The sequence below is a fragment of the Emys orbicularis genome, chromosome 8, assembly GCF_028017835.1.
Source record: "Emys orbicularis isolate rEmyOrb1 chromosome 8, rEmyOrb1.hap1, whole genome shotgun sequence".
NCBI classification, from domain to species: domain Eukaryota; kingdom Metazoa; phylum Chordata; order Testudines; family Emydidae; genus Emys; species Emys orbicularis.
In genome coordinates, this window is record NC_088690.1 from 112022268 (window position 1) to 112042601 (window position 20334).

Consider the following 20334-nt stretch of genomic DNA (forward strand, 5'->3'; position numbering starts at 1 on the left):
ATGGCAGCATCTGTAACTTTCACTCCATGCGTCTGAAGAAGTGGGTTTTTTACCCACGAAAGCTTATGCCCAAATAAATCTGTTAGTCTTTAAGGTGCCATCGGACTCCTTGTTGTTTTTGTGGGACGCAGCATGCTTAGTCTGGGGACTGAGGGGGGCAGAGAGAACACAACATACCATTTTGTAGCTGCTCCTCAAGGTTAAGGCATTGGGGGCAATGACAGGTTTTAACAACTAGAATTGTCTTTGGCTAGAATGGCACTGTTACACATGTACAGCACATGTGGAAGTGAGTATCAGATCTGCTGAGCTCAGAGGAGAATGCAAGCTTATCTGGAACAGCAGCCAGTCTGCATGCACATATCATTCAGGTACCACCTTCTGCTTAAGAATCACATCACCAAATGTAAAAATCTTCAAATGTAATTTATTAAGACATTCAGCTATGTCTGTTCGTCTACATCCAAATTTACTACTAAAAATAAAATCATATCACATTTCACGTTAAGAATACCAATTTTGAAAAAAACACTTCAGAGCCAAGCCTATTGTATAAATAAGTGACTAGTTTCTTTTCATATCAAAATTCACATAAAAAATTTCCTTCCCCCCTCCCCCCCCCCAGTTCTATCTGAAGCCATGATGAATGTAAAAATTTAAGTACGGACACGTGCGTGTCAAAGAATAAAGGTGCAAATTCTATTAACTGCTTTAAAAGTGGCATTTGCGGCGTTTGATCATACACATTTCTGTATTCATTCCCAAAAGTGCAAATATTGCCAGAGTTTAACACTGTTTTAATTCAGCTGCAAGAATTAAACATTACCCAGGATCAAACAGTATTGCAAGGCCTCTATCTGTGCCCTAAAACTCATCCCACTCTCCTGCACTTTGCAGTGAAGGCCAAAGTGTTCATTAGAGCTTTAGTTTACTTCACATGGCCCATACTGTGCATAATATATTAACAAAAGTTTCATATACATCAAAATATTGAAGACTCCGTCATAAAAGTCAAGAGTCACTATAGATTACATGAATGCAAATGTAATTGCCCCACCAAAAATGCCCAAAGCATACACACAATGTATTAGAGTGCTTCCATCTTCCAATACAATCAATGCTGTTACATCTTTGATTTTGGCTTCAGTGCTGTACAAAATTTTGTCAGTAATCATGGCTGCGCTCCAGTCAATGCAGAAAAACAGGCCAAAGCATTCTAACCTCTCACTGGTACCTTGGGACATGGTTCAGTTTGATGGTTCCTCCCCACTCCAAACACAAGCTAGTGGTTTTGTCTCTTTCTCACCTCACACCCCCTACTTCTCCACCTTCCCCTTTATCCACCCCCTGAAAATACTCTGTGTCCATTTCATGTGTTTCCAGTTTCTCCCTCCCTTGCAATTCAGAGGCAGTTTCTGAAGTCATTTCAGTTGAATCTCCTTGGAATTGCCTCTACCAGGCAGCCCACAAAAAATCAGCATGGGATATTATAAATACATTTTGACCAGCATTAATTGCTAAACTTTTTCACAATTGTGGAAGGGCAAGTTCTCTCTGCTGAGTCAGGCACGGGTCTCTGACATAGGTCTGTTCCAACATCATCTTCTGCCACTTCAGAACTGGATAGAAAGTCTCGGGTCCTGAGTGAGAACCTCCTCTTGGCCTCCAATCGGTTCCTCCGCAATAATCTCCCCCTGGCTGTCCTCAAAAGGGCAAGTGTCACAATCCAGACTCTGAGAATCATTCTTGGTGTCATGAGAGTGCTTCTGGTGATCTGACCCTTCAGCCACCTGTCCGTTACTGTCCCTAGGGCTCTCTCTTAGATTTTTCTCCTCCTGGTGTTCAACACCAAGATGTTCAGTTGCTTCCTGATGAACAGTATTTTGCTCTGCTCCAGGGTTTGGCTGTGGAGCTGGCTCTGGTCCCAGCCCTGGGGGCTGCGAGGGGTTTTTAAGTTGACAGTGGCATAAAGGACAGGTCTCTTGCACATAGAGCCATTTCTTAAGACAACCAGAATGAAAAAAATGGCTGCATGGTGTGATCACAGCAGATTTCATGTCCTGAAAATAATAAAAATCAAGATGTCACACAACAGCCAAACACCCTGTCCTCCCAGAACTACCCTATATACTCCACGTGATCTCAAATTTACCCTGGGAGATGGAAATTCTAAGGCAAGACATGTAATGATTTTTCTACATTCACACAAGCCTCCACATAACTTTCAACTGGCACAAGACCAGTAAGTTTCCAGAGGAAAAAAAGTGATAGAACTCATGAGACTTAATGACAAAACAATTGAAACCCCATGGAAGTCAGCCCCATACAGATTAAAAGCGAGCACAAAGGAATGCTTATTTACAATTCTTTGTGGAAGTAGTTGTAGGGTATGGGTTACACAGTACTAGGCAGAAAGACAAACCCAAAGGTGTAAGTCACCCACCGTGGTGTGAGAGCAGCAGAGCAGAAATGAAGTGCCTAGACCTAAGCCACAGAGGTCAGAGCAGAGATTTTTACTCAAATGCAAAGTAAGCTTTTGTTTTAAATAAACATTTCAGATCATTGAATCCAAGTTTGGAGCCAATCCAATCTTAATAAAATCATGCTGCATTCATCCTAGGGTTACTCTTTCCCTTCCATTCATAACAAACATGATTTCCCAGGGAGGAAAGAAGCACATCTGTATTTTTTTTTTTCAAAGCACAAGGTGTGGTAAAGATAGTACTTCCAGTGTTAACTTCTAATTTCCTTACTTCTGTTGGCTTATGTTAACCCTTCGCCTTACAGTAATTAGGTTTCTTTTTCTTTTATAACCAGTGTTTTAAATTAAGCAAGAGTGGGAATTAACAATCCATGGAGATTGAATTGTTTCTATGAAACCGTACAAGACATTGGCTAGCGGAGTACATACAATCTTACAGGAAGCGTAAGAGAAGTCTCCCCAATGAAAAAAAATAGTTAGTGTTTGGTTCTACTATTGAGACTGGCTTGGCCCAAACTCATTGGAAATGAGTAAGAATCTCAGATACTTTCTAGAGTACGACACTTGCTTTAGTCAAATCTGAAAACAGATTTAAAAAACAAACAAAACAAAAAAGCTATTCTGCTCTATTTAAATTCCTTAATTTCCATGTTAGTTTGTTCTAGGTTTCCAGTGCAACGATTCTCTCCAATTCTGCACTAAGCCAAATTACACATAGCAGCACTCGGTGGGGACTGCAACTGAAACACAACCAAAGTCACTGCACTCGTTATAGCAGCGGAGACGAACTCCAGACCATCCAAAGGTATGTTAATAAGAGTCACTCCCCTACAGTGCTACTACTTGAATTGCACACCTGGTAGCAGATGGCACAGATATCATTGTGTTGCTCCAGCTGCTCCTCTGTGGCAGTGGGCAGCGATTTGATCTTATTCACAGCATCCCTGCGGAGAAGAAAACTTTTCCACCCCAACTGGGCCCGGAGCCACACATTGTAATAGGAGTGGATGAAGATGATCATTGAGCCCATCACAGTCCATTCGCCAAAGATAGTCTCCGAGACGCCGTATGCCACGACGCAGAGAGCCACGAGGAACTCCAGCAGCCGGTAGGTGCCGTTTACATAGTAAATTACATCGTCCATATTTTCTACTGGCTCTTTTCTGAACTCCTCAACCATAAACAAAACGTAAATGAAAAGCGTTCCAAGCACCTGCAAACAGACAGAATGACACGGTTTTAGCATTCAGGTCCCGAGGGTAAGTAGAGTTCTGTACACAAGGGGCCTCCCTCACCTGGAAGCATATAAGCTCCAAATCAGCCACATACTTGCTTAACTTCAAGTAGAAGCTAAATCCATCCCTACTCAGCAAAGCATGAAGCTTGTGCTTAAATACCAGGGAATCCCATGCTTAAGTGCTTTGCTGAATCCAGGCTGTAGTTTGGGCTTGTCCACACAGCAAACGCATACTAGAGGGGTGTGATTTCTAACGCGCACAGGCGTATCAGTGTAAACACTCTTTGAAACAGCACTACATTAATGTGCACTAGGGAATTTTTAGGGTCGACATGGGCCAGTTAGTGTGGGACACGTTGGTGCACTTTAGAAATCACACTTCTCTTGTGCATGGTGTAGACAAGCCCTTAGAGACATGGATAGTGACTAGGTGCACACACACAAAAAGCCATTAAGTGACAAGCTTCCAAGCGTTATTTTTTAACTAGTGAATTAAAAAATGAAAATGAGGATACACGCTCCTCATGCAGGAAAGTACGTATGTATGCATGTTTTGGCCACCAACATATTTTCAGATCGCCTCTGGAAGTCTCCTAAAATGATGCAATCTATGTGCCGTTTGGAAGCTTCTTATTATAACCAACATGCCCTTGCAATCCTACAGCATTATTTACAATAAATATTTTAGTTCCCTGTGTTCTCAGCCCAGCACCAGAGTACTCTCGCCACAAGTAGAGATAAATAAAAGATTTTACATCCCAGCTTCTGCACTCTAATACTTCCCCCAGCACTGTTCTGGTCATAGCCTGTTACCTTAGGGAGAAAAATAAATAAAGGACTACCATGAGGCTAGTGTGCCTTACCTGGAGGGAGGTTAGAATACTGCTAGAGATAATGATCAGCAGCCAGAAATCCATGTGGAAAAACTGACAAATCATGTAGGCCATGTACGCTGGGAACACTAGCAAGAACAAGCACAGGCTGACTGCACGGAAATGCTTCCACAGGCTCCTGCAGGAACAATGCAATGGTTGCGATTCAGACAACTGGCATCCTCTCACTCAGAGAACAGTGGCGTCTGTCTCTGCTGAAGGCTTTTACATTAAGAAAAGGAATTCTTAATTTCCTCAAGTACAGTCTGATTCACAGCACAGACAGACATTTATTCTGAGGGATGCTCAGTTCTTTCTGCCCTGTGCCATTCTCAGCACAAAGTGGAAAGGCTGCATCCTCAGTGAGACAAAGGCAAAAATTAAAGACTACAAGTAAGTTACATAGGTATTGCCACAGCAGATCAGATCAGTGGTTAAATTAATTGTCTCCTGTCTCTGACAGAGGCTGATACCAGATGCTTCAGATGAAAATCCAGGAAATCCCGTTAGAACAATTATGGAATAATCCACTCCAGGCAGTCATGCTCTGAAGCATAAAGGTTTGTAAGGTTATTTTAAATGCTATCTGTTATACCTGCAGAAGTTCCTCCATAAAAACATCTCATACTTCAACTCTTACTAGACTCTTTGCTAGCCTCTATAACCACCTGTGGAACTCTCTGCCACATGATGACTGTACACTGTGTAAAAGTATTTCCTTTTATCTGTTTTAAATCTGTTGCCTTCAGTATTAACGAATGGCACCTTGCTCTTATGAAAAGCGATGAATTGTATTTATTTAGATTTTAAAAAATAATGACATCTATTCCAAGGCTCTAGTTATCTTACCATAATTTATCATGCAATAAGTACAATTAAGTTAAACCTCAGCAGCACTGAAATTGGTTCCATAGAAACTCAGCCAAACAGCCCAGCCATCTACCTCTCCGTGATCAAGGAAGCATACCCTCAGCCTACTCCAAAGACTCTTTCAAACGGGTGTCTTTTGCAATATACCCCAAAAGTCACCAAATTCAGGCTATTTCAGACCAAAGGGGAGCAAGTTCCTGAGTCAGAGTGAAAGCCCTGCCAGCTGTCCCCTCCCTTTTATAACACATAGATCTGCATTATTTTGTAGACCTCTATCATGTCCCCTTTTACTAATCTCTCCCCTACACAGTCCTAATCTTTTCACTCGCATCCCATTTGGAAATCTTTCCAATGCCTCTAATCGTTACTTGCTGTGCTACTCGGCAGCTCTCTCTGATGTATTTTTACACCCATTTAGTGCCAGAAATAAGATACACTGAAACTGACGAACGATAGCAGAAGGGAAGAAAGGAGAGAGGAGAACTACCCTAATTTGACCTCAGCTAAGGGTTAGAAGAAAAAAAAATTCTAAAATTAACTGAATTTTGTAAATACCTGTGTTATTTCAGGGGGTGGGGGAAGGCTTCCCCACCTCACTTGTTCAGAACTCCCTACAAATTCAGCTTTGGAGCTGGCAAATAGTTAGTTGCTGGTAGCAGTAAACTGTATCTGTTTGAGACCCAGATACTCATCTCCTGGCTCTACTCCCCTTTCCTTTTGTTAGGGTATTTAGAGTTAACATGCCACAGAGTTGTGTTGACCACAAGCAACCTCTAAGCCAAACAGACTCACTGGATATAAATAAACCTCCTCTTTTATTTATAACGCTTACTGGTTACATAAGGGGAAAGAGAGACATGCAATTAACATAGGAAATGCAGTTTCATGCCAGAACACCAAAGACAAATAAAGCTCCTCAAAGAAACACAAAGAAATCAAAGATAACAGGAAAAAACCCAGCAGATCAAAACATCCACAAGACTCCATTCTTCCACTCCTCGGGTTCTGACCATAGACACCTCCCATTCCAGGCCTACAACCTGTGTGCCCCAAGCCTGAGGTTCCTGAAGTTAATCTAGAGACTATTATTATTTAGTAGGATTTCCCCCCCCCATGATTCTATTAAATAACTGGCTGTTTCCGTGACACCCTGAACTGGGGTTTTGTTTGGCCAAGAGCAGGGCTCAGTGTCTCACGGTGGGGGGTGATGACTTTCCTTTGCGTCATGTAATACACAGAGAACTCGGTGCCAGTGGCTGCACTGCAATGTGATCCTGTGCAGACTGTACGACATGCTCATGGATGATTCTTCATTAGAACCATGTGACCCATGTCACTTTCCTTCAGCAGAAGGAATCATGTTGCAAATCATCTCTGTGCTGGTGTACATCACAGTGAGAGAGTGTGTGGGAGAAGGGAGCAGGGAGAAGGAGCAAAGAAATTAGAACAGTCTGTATACCAACCTTTTTATTCTTTAGTCTACAAGAATGTGGACCACCACAACTTACCTTTTGGTAGCCCCCAAGGCCATACATCAGTGTGCTCACCTCTACAAAAAAGAGTTTTAAATAGCTTTCAGTTTAGAAAGTGCATCTCTTACTTGTCCCTTGAAGCGCCCAGTGCCAGAACAATGGGATCAGCAATCTCCAGCATGGACTGAAGGATGGATGCTACCACAATGAAGAGAATAATACTGAGCAGGAATGCACGATGGACAACTTGAAGCTCGATTAAACCAGTCTGCACTGCCAAGATCAGGAGAGTGACTCCTTCTGTCATCCCCCTTTGGGTTGGTGTTTTGAAGAGAAAGTGAAAATAAAATGCAGAGCATTAATTATTTTGCTTCATCTTAAAATAAAAGTCTGGCATGTATGAAATCAACAGAGTTTGTCATAGTCCTTTGTTTCTGATTCTATCTTAAGATTTCTTTCTGCCTTGTATGACCTCAGGACATGAACATGGATATATTTCTTTAAAAAATACTGCTTGCGCTTCTTTGTAGCTTTCAGAGGCTTTGCTGACCTTTATTCTTTAATGTATGCAGTGGTGTTGTAGCCATGTTGGTCCCAGGATACTAGAGAGACATGGTGGGGGAGGGGATCTCTTTTATTGGTGAGAGACAAGGTCTTCAGGTCTGGGCCGGGCCTGAAGAAGAACTCTGTAAGATATTCCCTCACCCGCCTTGTCTCACTTTTTCTTTAATGACATCCCTGTCTGGAGTCCTACCACTTGGGTACATTTTGAAAGCAGTGAATTCAGACTTAGATATACAGAACAACCTCCAATGTCGCTCACAGAAACTCTAGAATAAAGAGTCCCCTGAATGCCCCACTTTCACTCTTTTGGTTTTGAAGTTGAAAGTGAATTTAATATTTCTGACGTGGAGACAATGACACTATCTTGAAGCAGTTACAGCACAGCATGGACTATGCATGACTGTTTCCCCCACACACACAATGCTCCTGCGCCATTCCTGGGCAGCCTCATTTTATATTCACTGCAGTTCCCACGTACTCACCTCGGAACCCAAAGTACAAACAAGTCCTTCACTTGTGGCTTGAACCAGCATTTGAACTCCCGGTAAAAGCTAACATACTAACCCACAGTGCCACAACTAAACTCCCAATTTTATGTCAGACAGTTGTGACAAGCACAAGAGAAACAAGTTGCCTATATTCTTTGGCAGTTTCCCACACTAACTTTTAGCTGACCAGTGTAAATCTTCCACAAAAGATTAGCTTGGTTTCACATGTAGTTACATTGGGGGGGGGGGGGGGGGGGGGAATGAACCAGGAAGTTAAAATATAACTACATAAGCATTTAGTTTTTCTAAACATTTGAAGATTCCTTCAGTCACTCATCCCAATGAAAACACTGCAAATAATCTAAAATCCCAAAGAGAAGCAGTACTGTAATACATACAGTGTACGATTGCCATTCTAAGATTCATGGTAGACATTTCCATCTCAAACCCTTTAACATAGTGTATTTGGACTAATAAATAAGAAGCCTGTCGTAATTCCTATGCATTCTAAGGAGTTTATAGTGGGTTAAAAATAACTTTCAGTTCAACAAATGCCAACCTCAGTTCTATGTAGTTCTAAATATGTGTCAGGCACTTACCTGTTCATAGCCGGGTCATTCATGAATGCTCGGTAGCCCTGCAAGTAAAACTTGCAGAGAGTCAAAACTCCCAAAGCAACAAAGGAGACTGTGAACACCAACCCCAGGAGTGAATATGGAGTGCTGCAACATTCCGCAATGCTAGGGGGAAAACACAGTTTAATTAATAAAAAGATTTATTCAATTAAGAGTCTGAGCTGGTTTGAAATTACATCTGGATTGGCTTAAAAACATAACATGAGAAGCCCCACAAGTACATGCATGTTTTTCTATGACAAAATTACATGAGAGCACAGTCCACTATTTTCTCCTCGGACATCAAAGGTCAAAGATTCACAGTTACTCAGTCACAAATGCATAGTTCTATCAGCTGATAAGCAAGCCCAGGTGGTTCTCCATTGCTCATTCAGATTGTGCTTCCAGACAGCCCCACATGGTGGTGCTATCTTGCTTTTACTTTAATAAAGAAGAGCACTCATTCTCAGGCATGGAAATGTGATGCATTCAATTCACTTAATGACATTTCAATCCAATTACCACAAGGAGACGCAAAGTTACAGTAGATCGATTTGATTGGTTAGTTCCCACCCATTGCAATACTGCCAGGATGCCAGTCACTATATAGTGCTCATATAAACGGTTATTAAAATGGCTAATAAATTGCAAAGTTTTTCATAATTCTGGTCTGAAAAGTGATCTGAGATCTTGATGTTCCACACTACTGCTGACCCACAAAAGAGGTCTAGTACAAACTTCAAATAAACGATACCAAAAAGACAGGTTGTCTTTAAACAATTATCTGAGCGAGAACACATGATGCTCTCGCTCTCAGGCCTACTTCTCCTTTGACTTGTTACTATTGTGAAGTCACAAGGTTGCAGCTGAGGATTCACAAGAGCTGGGTGCAGCCAAGTTTGAGGAATCAAAGAGCTGTTTCAGCTCACTCATCCTGGGGCCGGTTTTCTGTAGTCCTGGCCCAGTGCAGTCTAAAGCAGTCTCAGTGTTTCTCCAGAGTACAGCGGCCTTTAATGGGAATCACACTGCTAGAGATCAGCAGAATGCAGTGTGCTCTGGCTATACATCCCCCCCCCTCCCCATCTCCAATGTCAGCAGAGCTGGAAAGCAGTGGTGTGGAGCTGCTCTATGCTTGCTTTCTCTAATGCCAGGGAGTCCTCAGCTACTCAACTCAGGGCCACGTTCTGGCACCTTTGGTTACAACAGCAATCCTGGTTCCTTCAGGACATCAGGCTGTTCCCAGAGAAATTATTAGGATGCCACACTGCAGCATTCTAATTCATTCACTGCTGGGTCAAGTAGAAGCAAATTGCTCCAAGAAAGAGCTTGTGTCAGAAACACTAAATGGAACAAAGGAAACAGTAAATAGATGCACTGGTACTCTGAGTCCATTTTTAATGTTTTATATGGCACCAGAGAGGTAACACAACAAATGAAGGTCATCTCTTTTTAAAGTGTCTATGTTAAATAACAGCTCAAGTTTTATTACAGATCATTCTGCTTATTCTTCAGCAATCCAACATTTTAAGTTAAAATATCCCCCCTCCCCGATTTGATAGGGCATGAAAGCCTTTTGTAGCTGAATAGGCTGCCCACTAGAAGCGTATTAACTTCCTGGCTATGCCTCTGCACATGAATGGTAGTTGTCTTTGAAAGAAACCCAAAGCAGAGAATTTGGAAGAGTCTCACTCATCATACAATCAAGGGGTACTCCTGATAACTCATCAAATCCTCCCTATCCTCCAGTGAGAGTGATACAAGCTCTTTCGGAAGATAGAGAAAACAGAGTCTGTAACGGAATATTGGCTTCTAAGAACACTCACCATCACCAGAACCCCCAGCAAAGAAGGGCACGTCTACAGTACCAAAACAATAAGCATACAACTCCATGTGCACAAGAGACAGATCTGTGTAACTGGCTGGAAAATAAGAGTTATGCCAGATGATCGTGGCACAATGGTTCTCTAGTGACTCCTCAAAGTTCTCAGTATGTTGCTCTGGTGTGACTGTAAATAGGAAAGAACTGGCCAAAAACGGTGTAGGTCTCTGTAAGGGATGACTATCTTCCAGGAACTGTGCTTGGGCTGGTGTTTGTCCCTCTCAGTACTGGTCATGTGCGATGTTTAATATTAAGGGCCCCTGCTATGCAAGGTATTTTTGAATAACTTCAGGGTTCCCCCCACAAAGTTGTCAGGAATGAAGGAACGATAGTTAAGGAGAAGTCTGATCCACCATAGCTGAGCCTCCAGGTAGGCTCCATAATCAAGAACTTTCAACCCCTCTAGCAAGTAAGCTACCACCCTCCCTAATGAAGTTTAAGCGGAGATAATTTACCATGTAAGGGACTCAGAGGAGCTTAAAAACCTCAAACAAAGGACTGACTGGAGAGCTTTCAGATTTATCCTTATGTGCCCACAGGTGTGAGCTTGTAACTGTCCTGAAGGTTTGAATTCTTGCCATCTTCAAAAAAAATACAACGAAGGCTGTGTTTTGTTATTGTTTGTTGTGCATTTGTGGAAGCGTAACATTGCTATTAAATGCACTCTGATTGCTCTTGCTTGAATTCTGGAGTTGTACAGCTCTAGGAAATAATTCATTACTGCTTATAAAGGGCACGTGTGCACAGACTGCTCTTTTCTGGCAGAGAAACATTTTTCCATTTTACTAAGTAGACTGCAGTACAGTGAAGTCTTCTGGCTGACTACAGAATCTTTATTAGCTTGTCATAAAATATCATAAAATGATATTTTAACTTCCTCTCCTAAACAGTTAGGCTGTCAGAGATAAAACCTGCTACTGGAGCTTTCTTTCTTCAGAAGAGAAACGAGTGCTACTGTTGCATTTTCTTACCATGGCAAAGCAATGCATCTTTGGCCCCCCACAACACTGGTATAAAAGTCTCCTGGTTGTGTGTGTTGCTCCTGGGCAGGTAAAAGATGACAGCAATTGCCAAAAACCCACCAGGAAGGATGCCTTGAGGAAACACGTCCCCAGATCGTGATGAAATTGAGTCTACGAGAAAAAGGCTGGTGCTTTCATGTTTTGGGCTGCACAGAGGAAGTCTGGCAAGTAATATTTTCGAGATGGCATCCTGTTTAACTCTCACTTATTATGAAGATACAGATTTATTCTGATACTTGGCAGGCAAGTTCTACCTGATGTACATGGATTGATTCATGATCATTCACATCTTGCCCCTCAATTCTATGGCACAATTCCAGAATCTAAAACACTAGAACCGGAAGTGGTTTAGATTGCACCAGGTACATAATTTCAGTAACTAGAATACTGATGGTTCATGCCTGCAAAGACCAACGGTGGTTCAGAGTGATATTTGCACTGAGTGTGTCAATCTGGCATTAGAGATCTTTCCTTTTGGAGATCTTGTGCATGTAGAAATAGCCACAATATTTGCCAAATGCATGAGGTGTGTTAGAAAGTCGAAGCTCCCCTGCTGTGCCATGTGGTACAAGCCTCTGCTCTCTGCCTGTGGCCAGACAGAGTACGCAAATTACTAGAGCACAGGCTTCTGTATTAAGCACAGTGGGGAGCTCGGAGCCTAAATGACTCAGTGATGTGGGAGATACTGGGTCTTCTCTGCGAGGAAGAGCCATTTCATCATCCCCAGATTCTTTACCTTCCTGCTGTCAAGGGACTCTCCGATTTCTGCCCCTAGTAACAAGAGTCAAATTTTCCAGTTTTTCACAAGCAGCAAAAAACCGGTCGTCTACCCTGCAATTTCTTCAACTCAATCACAGAAATTAGAGATGGAAGAGCCTTATTAGGTCAGGCAGCCCACATCCCTGGCAACTGCTACACTATAGTTTGGTAAAGTCAATATTCTGCTTTGTGCAAAATTAAAACTTCAGTGGAGGTGTAAAATAAAGTGGGGCGGGGGGGTTAACTGAAAACTAATCACCTCTGTTAATGCTGAATAATGCCATCAGTACTGTGTTGCATTACATTTTAGTATGTAATGCGCTCAAACCCTTAGTGTTTCTCTGTTTATTTTAAGTTGACACTGAATTCAGAGGGCTTGAGTACTGTGATGGACAAGGCCCATATGTGAAAGGTAAGTGATAGGAATGTTCTAGAACCTTGATGCTGAGGCTGTGGTGTCAAACAGGTTATTCTAAAAACAAACCTTTAGAAAGAGTTAGGAGATGCTGGCAATGTATCAACTTCTTTGTGTGGTTTAGTAGAAAGACAAGAAGGTCCCAAATGCACTAAGAGGGTGAAGGGAAAGACTGGTGGGTCATAATCTAGTAAGGGAATGACTGGAGACAGAGCGTAATAGTTTTCCTATGCTTTCTTTAAATCTTGTAGAAAGATGAATGCCAAAAACAAGACAGAAGAGGTATGAAAAGTTCCCAAGCACCAAAGGCACTGAGAATGCCCCTCTGCCGATGAAATGGTCCATAAGAATGTGGGTTGCTAAATAAAGACACCCTTCAGTACAAACCAATCATCAGAAATAGTTTGTTAGAGAATCCAGTCCAATACCCTGAAAGCTAGATTCAAGAGCAATCCAATTGGGGAAGAGAGTAGCATACTGGGATATTTAGGATCACCATCAGAAAGATAATCCAAGTCTCTCCTTCCTGAGGACAATAAGTTTGGGGTTTTTTGGCTTTATTTCTGATTCTGCTGATATCATTGTGGATGGAATTCCCCATGGTCGTTGTTCATTGCTAAACTTTCAGTTATGGCATAGGTTTTGATGCACTCCAGAACGTGTTGCATACCACAGCTGAAAATAAAGCATCCAGGACCCAACAGACACATCGATTCCTCCACACAATCCTACAGACAAGTACCAGAGGAGGAATGGGCTAGCTAGCCTCAGCTGGTGATATCGGAGTTCACGGATTCAAATTTTTGAAGCCCTACCAAACTTCTGAACTGAAGCTGAGTGTACAGTGGTTTGCCCATCACTAAGTTATATTTGGTATTCACTGGGAGCTTTTCCATAGTTCTGCTAATACCCTTTTGTCCTGAGCTGCTGTGAAGCAAAAGGCTTCACTGGACTAATATGCATGAGGGCTTCGTGATACGGACAAATATTTACTGGGGACTAGAAGAAGACAGCTGATTTAAACCATTCCATTTTGTAGAAGACAGTAGATTAGTTCAGGAATACAAACAATGCATGCACAGAAAACAGCTTATTATGGACACTAGTTAATTACCTTGTCAGAAAGAGGAAGAGAAGTCTCTCTCTTGAGGCAGGCTGATCTCGTGTGCTGAAATAAGAGTAGATTTGAAGAGCAAATAAGACAAGCCAGAACACCATGAATAGAACGGGGACCACCAGCTGGTTCCACAGAGACATCCCCAATGCCAGGAGACCATACACCTCCACTACCTGGGCAAGGCAAAGACAAGACCAGTTTGTTGTATTTGTTCACATCCTGTATGTTTACAGAGATAACAGAATAGAAAAAACAAACAAACAAACATTCAATTCATTTGCAATTCAAACCATGAGTCGGATTCATGTGGCACAAGCGGGTCAGTTACAAGGATTTTTTGACTTTGTACTTCTTTGACCTTTTGTTAAAGGCAGGTGCTAAGTGTCTCAGACACCTCTCAAAGCAGAGGCTAAATATCTAAAAATTGGCACATTTGCAACATATGACTGTTAGAGTCTGGACAGCAATTCTTTTAAAGTTTATGCTACTCTTTGTACAATGTTAATACTAGGTGACTATGGAGCAATTTTCAGAAAGCTGGAATTTCAGATTGGAAGGCTAATCCCTTAAAAGTGACAGGGAAATTATTCATGGCTTTATTTTAAATCAAGTGTCTGTTTCTCACAGCCAAGACAAGAATCACAAGTACCCACTAGGAAGTATGTATTTTAAGAGACGAGAATTAGAGAAAAACTTGTACTTTATAAGCATGTAACTACACCTCTACCCCGATATAACGTGACCCGATATAACACGGGTTCGCATATAGCGTGGTAACCCCGGGGCTCCGGCAGTGGGGCTCGGGCAGCAATTTAAAGGGCCGGGGCTCTGGCTGCTGCGGGGAGCCCTGGGCCCTTTAAATCACCGCTGGAGCTCTGCCGCCGCTACCCCAGGGCTCCGGCAGCGGGGCTCGGGTGGTGATTTAAAGGGCCCTGGGCTCCCCACGTCCAGAGCCCCGGGCTCTCTAAATCACTGCTAGAGCCCTGCCGCCGCTACCCTGATATAACGGGGTTTCACCTACAATGCGGTAGGGATTTTTGGCTCCCGAGGACCGCATTATATTGGGGTAGAGGTGTACTAGTATTTGACAGTGAAAGATTGAGTAGGCAAATCAGGTTATTTGCAGATGCCTGTCAACCCTGGCAAACGTTAGAACATATTACACTGAGGTCCTGGAAATGTAATTTCTATCATAGCTGATTAACAAGCAGCCTACTAGTTTGGTGGGCAAAAGTAGCCCGTGCTCAGGCACTACAAAGGAGCTTCAATGGCCCTGCGGAAGATTCCCGTGGCACAGGAGCAGAATGGGACCAACATAAGCAACCCTACACAGAGAGGGGGTGTACCTATAGTACTGAGCAATGCAGGGGACTCTGGGAAGCTCTGTAACTTGTACGCAGCCCCTGCAGGTTCTCTAAACTTATACCAGCCCCCAAAGTCCAGAATCCAGGATACATAAGGTGACAAGCTGCTTTTGCCCATCCTCCCTCTGGGCGTAGTCTCCAGAGCTGTTGGGTTCAGAAGATTAAGCTAAAAATTGGTCCTGGGTGTTTTAATATCCCCCTTCCCCCACGTTTTTCCACTGGTTTTACAAACTACTGTTTGCAATACTACAACTGCAAAGCCTCAGAAACAACGGTGAGGTCACAACTACTGGATTAAGTTATCACTGAATAATTCATGCTCAAGTCAGCAACTATCACAAGTGATGGCAAAGGATGACGAGGACGTCATGTTAAAATCAGGTTAGGGCAAAACTCCAATCTGGTATAAGCGGATTCATCTTCCTTGACCTTCAATGGAGTTGCATCTACTTACAACAGGTCTAAAATGGGGCCAATTTTTTTGCCTCGATTTTTGTTTCTGGAATAGGCTCTAGATTTCCACAGAAGTGAGCTCCTTAAAAATAAAATTAAAAAAGGGTGATTCTTGTTTTTTCCAGCTTTCAATTAAACCAGATTATAATCAAAATATGCAGCCCAACACGACTACAACTGTCCCCATTTGCTGAGGTTGGCATAGGCAATTTGCCTCAGAGGCACTTTCCAAAAAAAGATTACCAGCGGCATTAACATTTCTCCTAATTCCAGCAAGTTCTCTCCAGCATATATTGCACACTACTATTCTCAGCTGTAGCTGCTTATTATTCTAGCAGCATGTTGTTAATACCTTCCAAATTGTTCCATAGCCACACATGAGGAGTTATGCCCTTGATTTGCATAGGGAATTGGTAGAAACATGGTGTGAGCAATGCTCCTTGAAGAGTTTGTACTAGAATATTTTTTCTCAAGGCCAAAACAGTACTGCATTGACTAGTAAACACAGATTTGAAAGACAAAGGGAGTCAGTGAGGCAGCCCCCCAAAAAATCACTTACTTTCAAATCTTTACAGTGATTATAAAAACAATCTTATTAGCGCACTTATAATGGCCGAGAAAGTGGTTACGAGAATAGACAAAAACAAACACTTGAGTAGCTTTTCCTTTGAGCTTGCATATGGCATTAAAACAACCTCAAGATATTGAAGTGTCCTTAACACAAGTGCCAAAGAAGAAAGAAGAGTTGACAGTACATTTATGTCGTCACTGCACCTCAAGTGTTAGCTGTTGATGTAGCTTTTAAAAACAGTTTGAGGTTTAAGATGGGTTTATTGGTAAGCTACAAAAAAACAATGTTGGATTTCAGGCTTTTTTTGCACTACTTTATGACGTACAGAAATGACCATCTCCCCAAAAAACCCTGCTGCCTTATGTGGTTGATTTTGTATTACCACCACAGAAATGTGAAGAGTGTCAAGTCTGGTCTTCCCCTGTCTTGGGGGAAGGCATCTCAGATTTGCATTGTGAGCTTTCATACTTAAATGAAGAGCACTGAATCTTTGACAAAAACATCTTTTCAACTAAATGTGTTAGGCATGGAGGTTAAATAGGTGTTAAGAAAAAACAAAATTCCCAAGTTTCAGATGGGCCTGGTCTGCAGTAGGGAATTTTACCAAAAAATTCCCCACCAGTGTTACTGCATTGGGGGACAGTGCTGGTGGGAGTCCTAGTGTAGAGTAGAGATCTGGCAAATGCTAGAGCCTTTACCACTGTGCCATTTTGACCTGCCCTAAGCAGAGTTAGGCAACATGGCAGTGAGAACACCAGTGGCTGCAGGATGATCATCCACACTAGTTGTCCCACCATTTCTACCACATTTGGGGCTCAGCTAGCAGTAGCAACAACAGGAAGTTTGTAGGATAAATGACAGGTTTCAGAGTAGCAGCCGTGTTGGTTAGCCTAGACAAAGCTGTAAAGATTTCGAGGGCGAGATCAGATCAGAATATTAAGGGAAAAAAAGAAAATTCCTTTTCACAAAAACCTTTCAGGGCTTCTTTATATACAACACAGCAGTAAAAACAGAGTGCAAGCCAATTCCCTCCCCCCCTTTTACAGGTCACTTTTAAAACACTGCCTGCTCAGCAAGGGGCCAAGCAAAAGCTTCTGGAACATGTTTAGAACCAGACACACAATTCTGAAGTTTTCAAAGCAAGTCCATGTAGGTCAGAGTGCCTTACACGCACGTGTGGCAGAACCCATTTTTAAAAACAGTGAGAGGACATGGATTGTTTTCATTGGAGAGGCAGCCTATCTTCATATTCTGCATAGAAACTGCAGTCTCAGTCAATTCTCCATTTCCTCACGATACAAGAAACTTCATTATTCCCAGTCACTTTGCATTTTGCTGGGCCAACATATGCAGCTTGGGACTTATGTCTGGCAGAACTGGAGCACTCCATAGGGACTGGTGTTCATTCCTGTCTCTCTCTGCAGCCAAAGAGTATATAATAACCCATGTTATCAAGCTACAAATGGGGTTTGTAGCACAGCTGGGGTTTGTACACGGGTGCTGGTTGAAAAATTTGACAAGAGTTACTCTGCCTGACAAAAGCCAGGAAATTCCTTTTTAAAATGGTCTGAAAGCTTCCCCATGTTTCAGTCTGTTCTGATTTGCAGTAAGCCAATTTTGAAGTCTCTCTTTCAACCGGCTTGCATAACTGACATTAATGAAAGTTACACACATCGATGGGAAAATGGATGCCTTTGCTAGGAGTGAATTTCCAAACTGATGTTTATGTGTATACAAAGTTGCTAATGCATTTTAATATTCCAGAAGTGTAAGTTATTCATAGTTTATTCTTGGTTTCATGTTTTTTCTTGGATCTCTCATTTCCAACTCAAGATAAGTTATACTTACAAACTGCCACTTTTCTACACAGGGCATTATTATATACACCAGAATTACTGCAATTGTTTTTGTGGGTGCAATTTGCTTTCCAAGAGCAGCTTATTTCCAATTTAGCAACTATAACATCCATCCTACCGAGGCCCTGGTTTTTATCCAATAAAACCATGGGTTAGGCAAACTGGAGGTCAAGCAAGTTGCACAAGTTTAGTGATCAACCAGGATTAGAATCCAGGTCATTGCTCTAACTGCTAGTCCATGCTGTCTTGCAATGTACGTTAAATAAGTGGAAGAGGACATTGCTAAGAAAACACAATATTGAATGATAGGAAAGCACAATTAACTCCCCAAAACTGAGCCATGGAAGACATTTTGCAATGACTGCTTTTTCAGACCACAACATATAAAGTAATACCACAATCAGAGCCAATGAACCTGTTATGATCAGTGTACAGCCTACCTGGACAAGCTCTCGGTATGCAGATTTCGCAAGATTATATGGTACTAGAAGATTCGATGCCAGAAAATAGAGCACTTCCAAGCCAGTGAAAATCATGGCAAATTTGTTGATGACGACAATGGTTTCCAGAGGGACGAGGCAGAGCCGTGCCAGCAGAGGGAGCATGTGAGCAGAAAAGAGCCAGATCTGCTTGGTTTTCATGACACAGGAGCACAGGGTGCATACCACCAGCTGACCTGAAAACATGACAAAGTATTTTATAGCAAGCTGTTCACCTCCTCCAGGAAACACACATCTTAATTTAGCTTTCCAGTAAAGCATCTAACAATATCCAGTACTACCATGACAGTTCTGTTAACTACAGCACACCTGTTATGAAACTGGATTTTCCTGCATCTTCAGAGGTTCACACATGATATCACCCTCAGTGTGCATGCTGGATACCATCTCACTGTGTGTCGGAATAAGAAGTTTTATCAGAGAAAAGGCTGACATACTAAGTATGGCTTCTATCTGCTCAATGAAAGGAAGGACCTTGGAACAAGCCCTCTGACCATTGGGCAAATCATCTCTTCATTCCTCCCGTTAGCTTCACCCATATATGTACATACGGCTGAGAGTTTCTGAAGCCCAACCATGCTGTCATTTCTTTCTGAGATAGGAGGAAGAGAAGGAGTGGCTGGGGGGCTATCCAGAGATCACTCTCGGGCCGCTCAGTCTGATGGCAGAGCAGAGAGCAGTGGCTGCTGGCTGGGCACCCAGCTCTGAAGGCAGCACCGCTGCCAGCAGCAGCATAGAAGTAAGCGTGGCATGGTATGGCATCGCCACCCTCACTTCTCCACTGCTGCTGGCAGCGGCACTGCCTTCAGAGCTGGGCAGCAGGAGAGCAGCGGCTGCTGGCCTGGTACCCAGCTCTGAAGGCAGGCGCCACCCCCAGCAGGAGCACAGAAGTAAGAGTGGCATGGACTATTCCAGGGGTAGGCAACCTTCGGCACGCAAGCTGATTTTCAGTGGTACTCACACTGTCCGGGTCCTGGCCACCGGTTTGGGGGGGGAGGGAGACGGACTCTGCATTTTAATTTAATTTGAAATGAAGCTTCTTAAACATTTTAAAAACCTTATTTACTTTACATACAACAATAGTTTAGTTATATATTATAGACTTATAGAAAGAGACCTTCCAAAAATGTTACAATGTATTACTGGCACGCAAAACCTTAAATTAGAGTGAATAAATGAAGACTCGGCACACCACTTCTGAAAGGTTGCTGACTCCTGGACTATTCACTGCTGCGGGTAAAATGTGCGCAGCAAGTCCCCCATCCCACCCCAAAGCTCCTCTTGCACCTCCGAAATGCCCCCCAGTTTGAGAACCTCTGGTCTAGAGAACACTTAGTCCTGCCTCATTGCAGGGAACTGGCCTAGATGATCTATTGAGGTCCCTACCAGTACACCATTCCTAGGATTCTATGGTTTGCACACACCTCTCAAGCAGACATGCCAAACCTGCGGGGGAAAAAATAAATCAGAAATTGGGCTTGTTTTTGGCTTAATTGGCTTGTGAGTTGCTTGTTGACTAGTTTTTGGCTTGTAGCTTCTTTTTTTGGATCGGCTCTCGGCAAGCAGGGGCAAGGGGCAAGTAGGGGCGGGGGGGGGGAGAGAGTCAGGGGTGCACAGCGGGCCCACCACAGTCCCAGACTGCACGCCGGGGGAACTAGTCACAGAGTGTTGGGGTTCATAGGGATTGGCTTGTTTCGAAATGGGATTAGCTTGATTTATGGTTTATTGTGAAAGTTGGGGCACTAATTTACCACGTGAAAGTTGCTCTCAAGCTACACTTTGCACTAGACCCTCAAAGT

The 20334-nt window shown here is 42.7% G+C and overlaps 1 protein-coding gene across 1 annotated transcript in view; it reads right to left on the reverse strand.

Annotated features, from left to right (window-relative positions):
* Nucleotides 1–412: 412 nt before the first annotated feature.
* RNF145 (ring finger protein 145) overlaps nucleotides 413–20334 on the reverse strand; it is a 49863-nt gene continuing 29941 nt past the window's right edge. Inside the window, exons 4-10 of the mRNA XM_065409325.1 lie at nucleotides 18476–18711; nucleotides 13789–13964; nucleotides 8585–8725; nucleotides 7062–7244; nucleotides 4583–4730; nucleotides 3339–3695; nucleotides 413–2060 (exon numbers count right to left, since the gene is read on the reverse strand). Of these exons, the coding sequence (XP_065265397.1) occupies nucleotides 1614–2060; nucleotides 3339–3695; nucleotides 4583–4730; nucleotides 7062–7244; nucleotides 8585–8725; nucleotides 13789–13964; nucleotides 18476–18711 (1688 nt within the window). The 3' untranslated portion in view covers nucleotides 413–1613. The remainder of the gene's footprint in view (nucleotides 2061–3338; nucleotides 3696–4582; nucleotides 4731–7061; nucleotides 7245–8584; nucleotides 8726–13788; nucleotides 13965–18475; nucleotides 18712–20334) is intronic.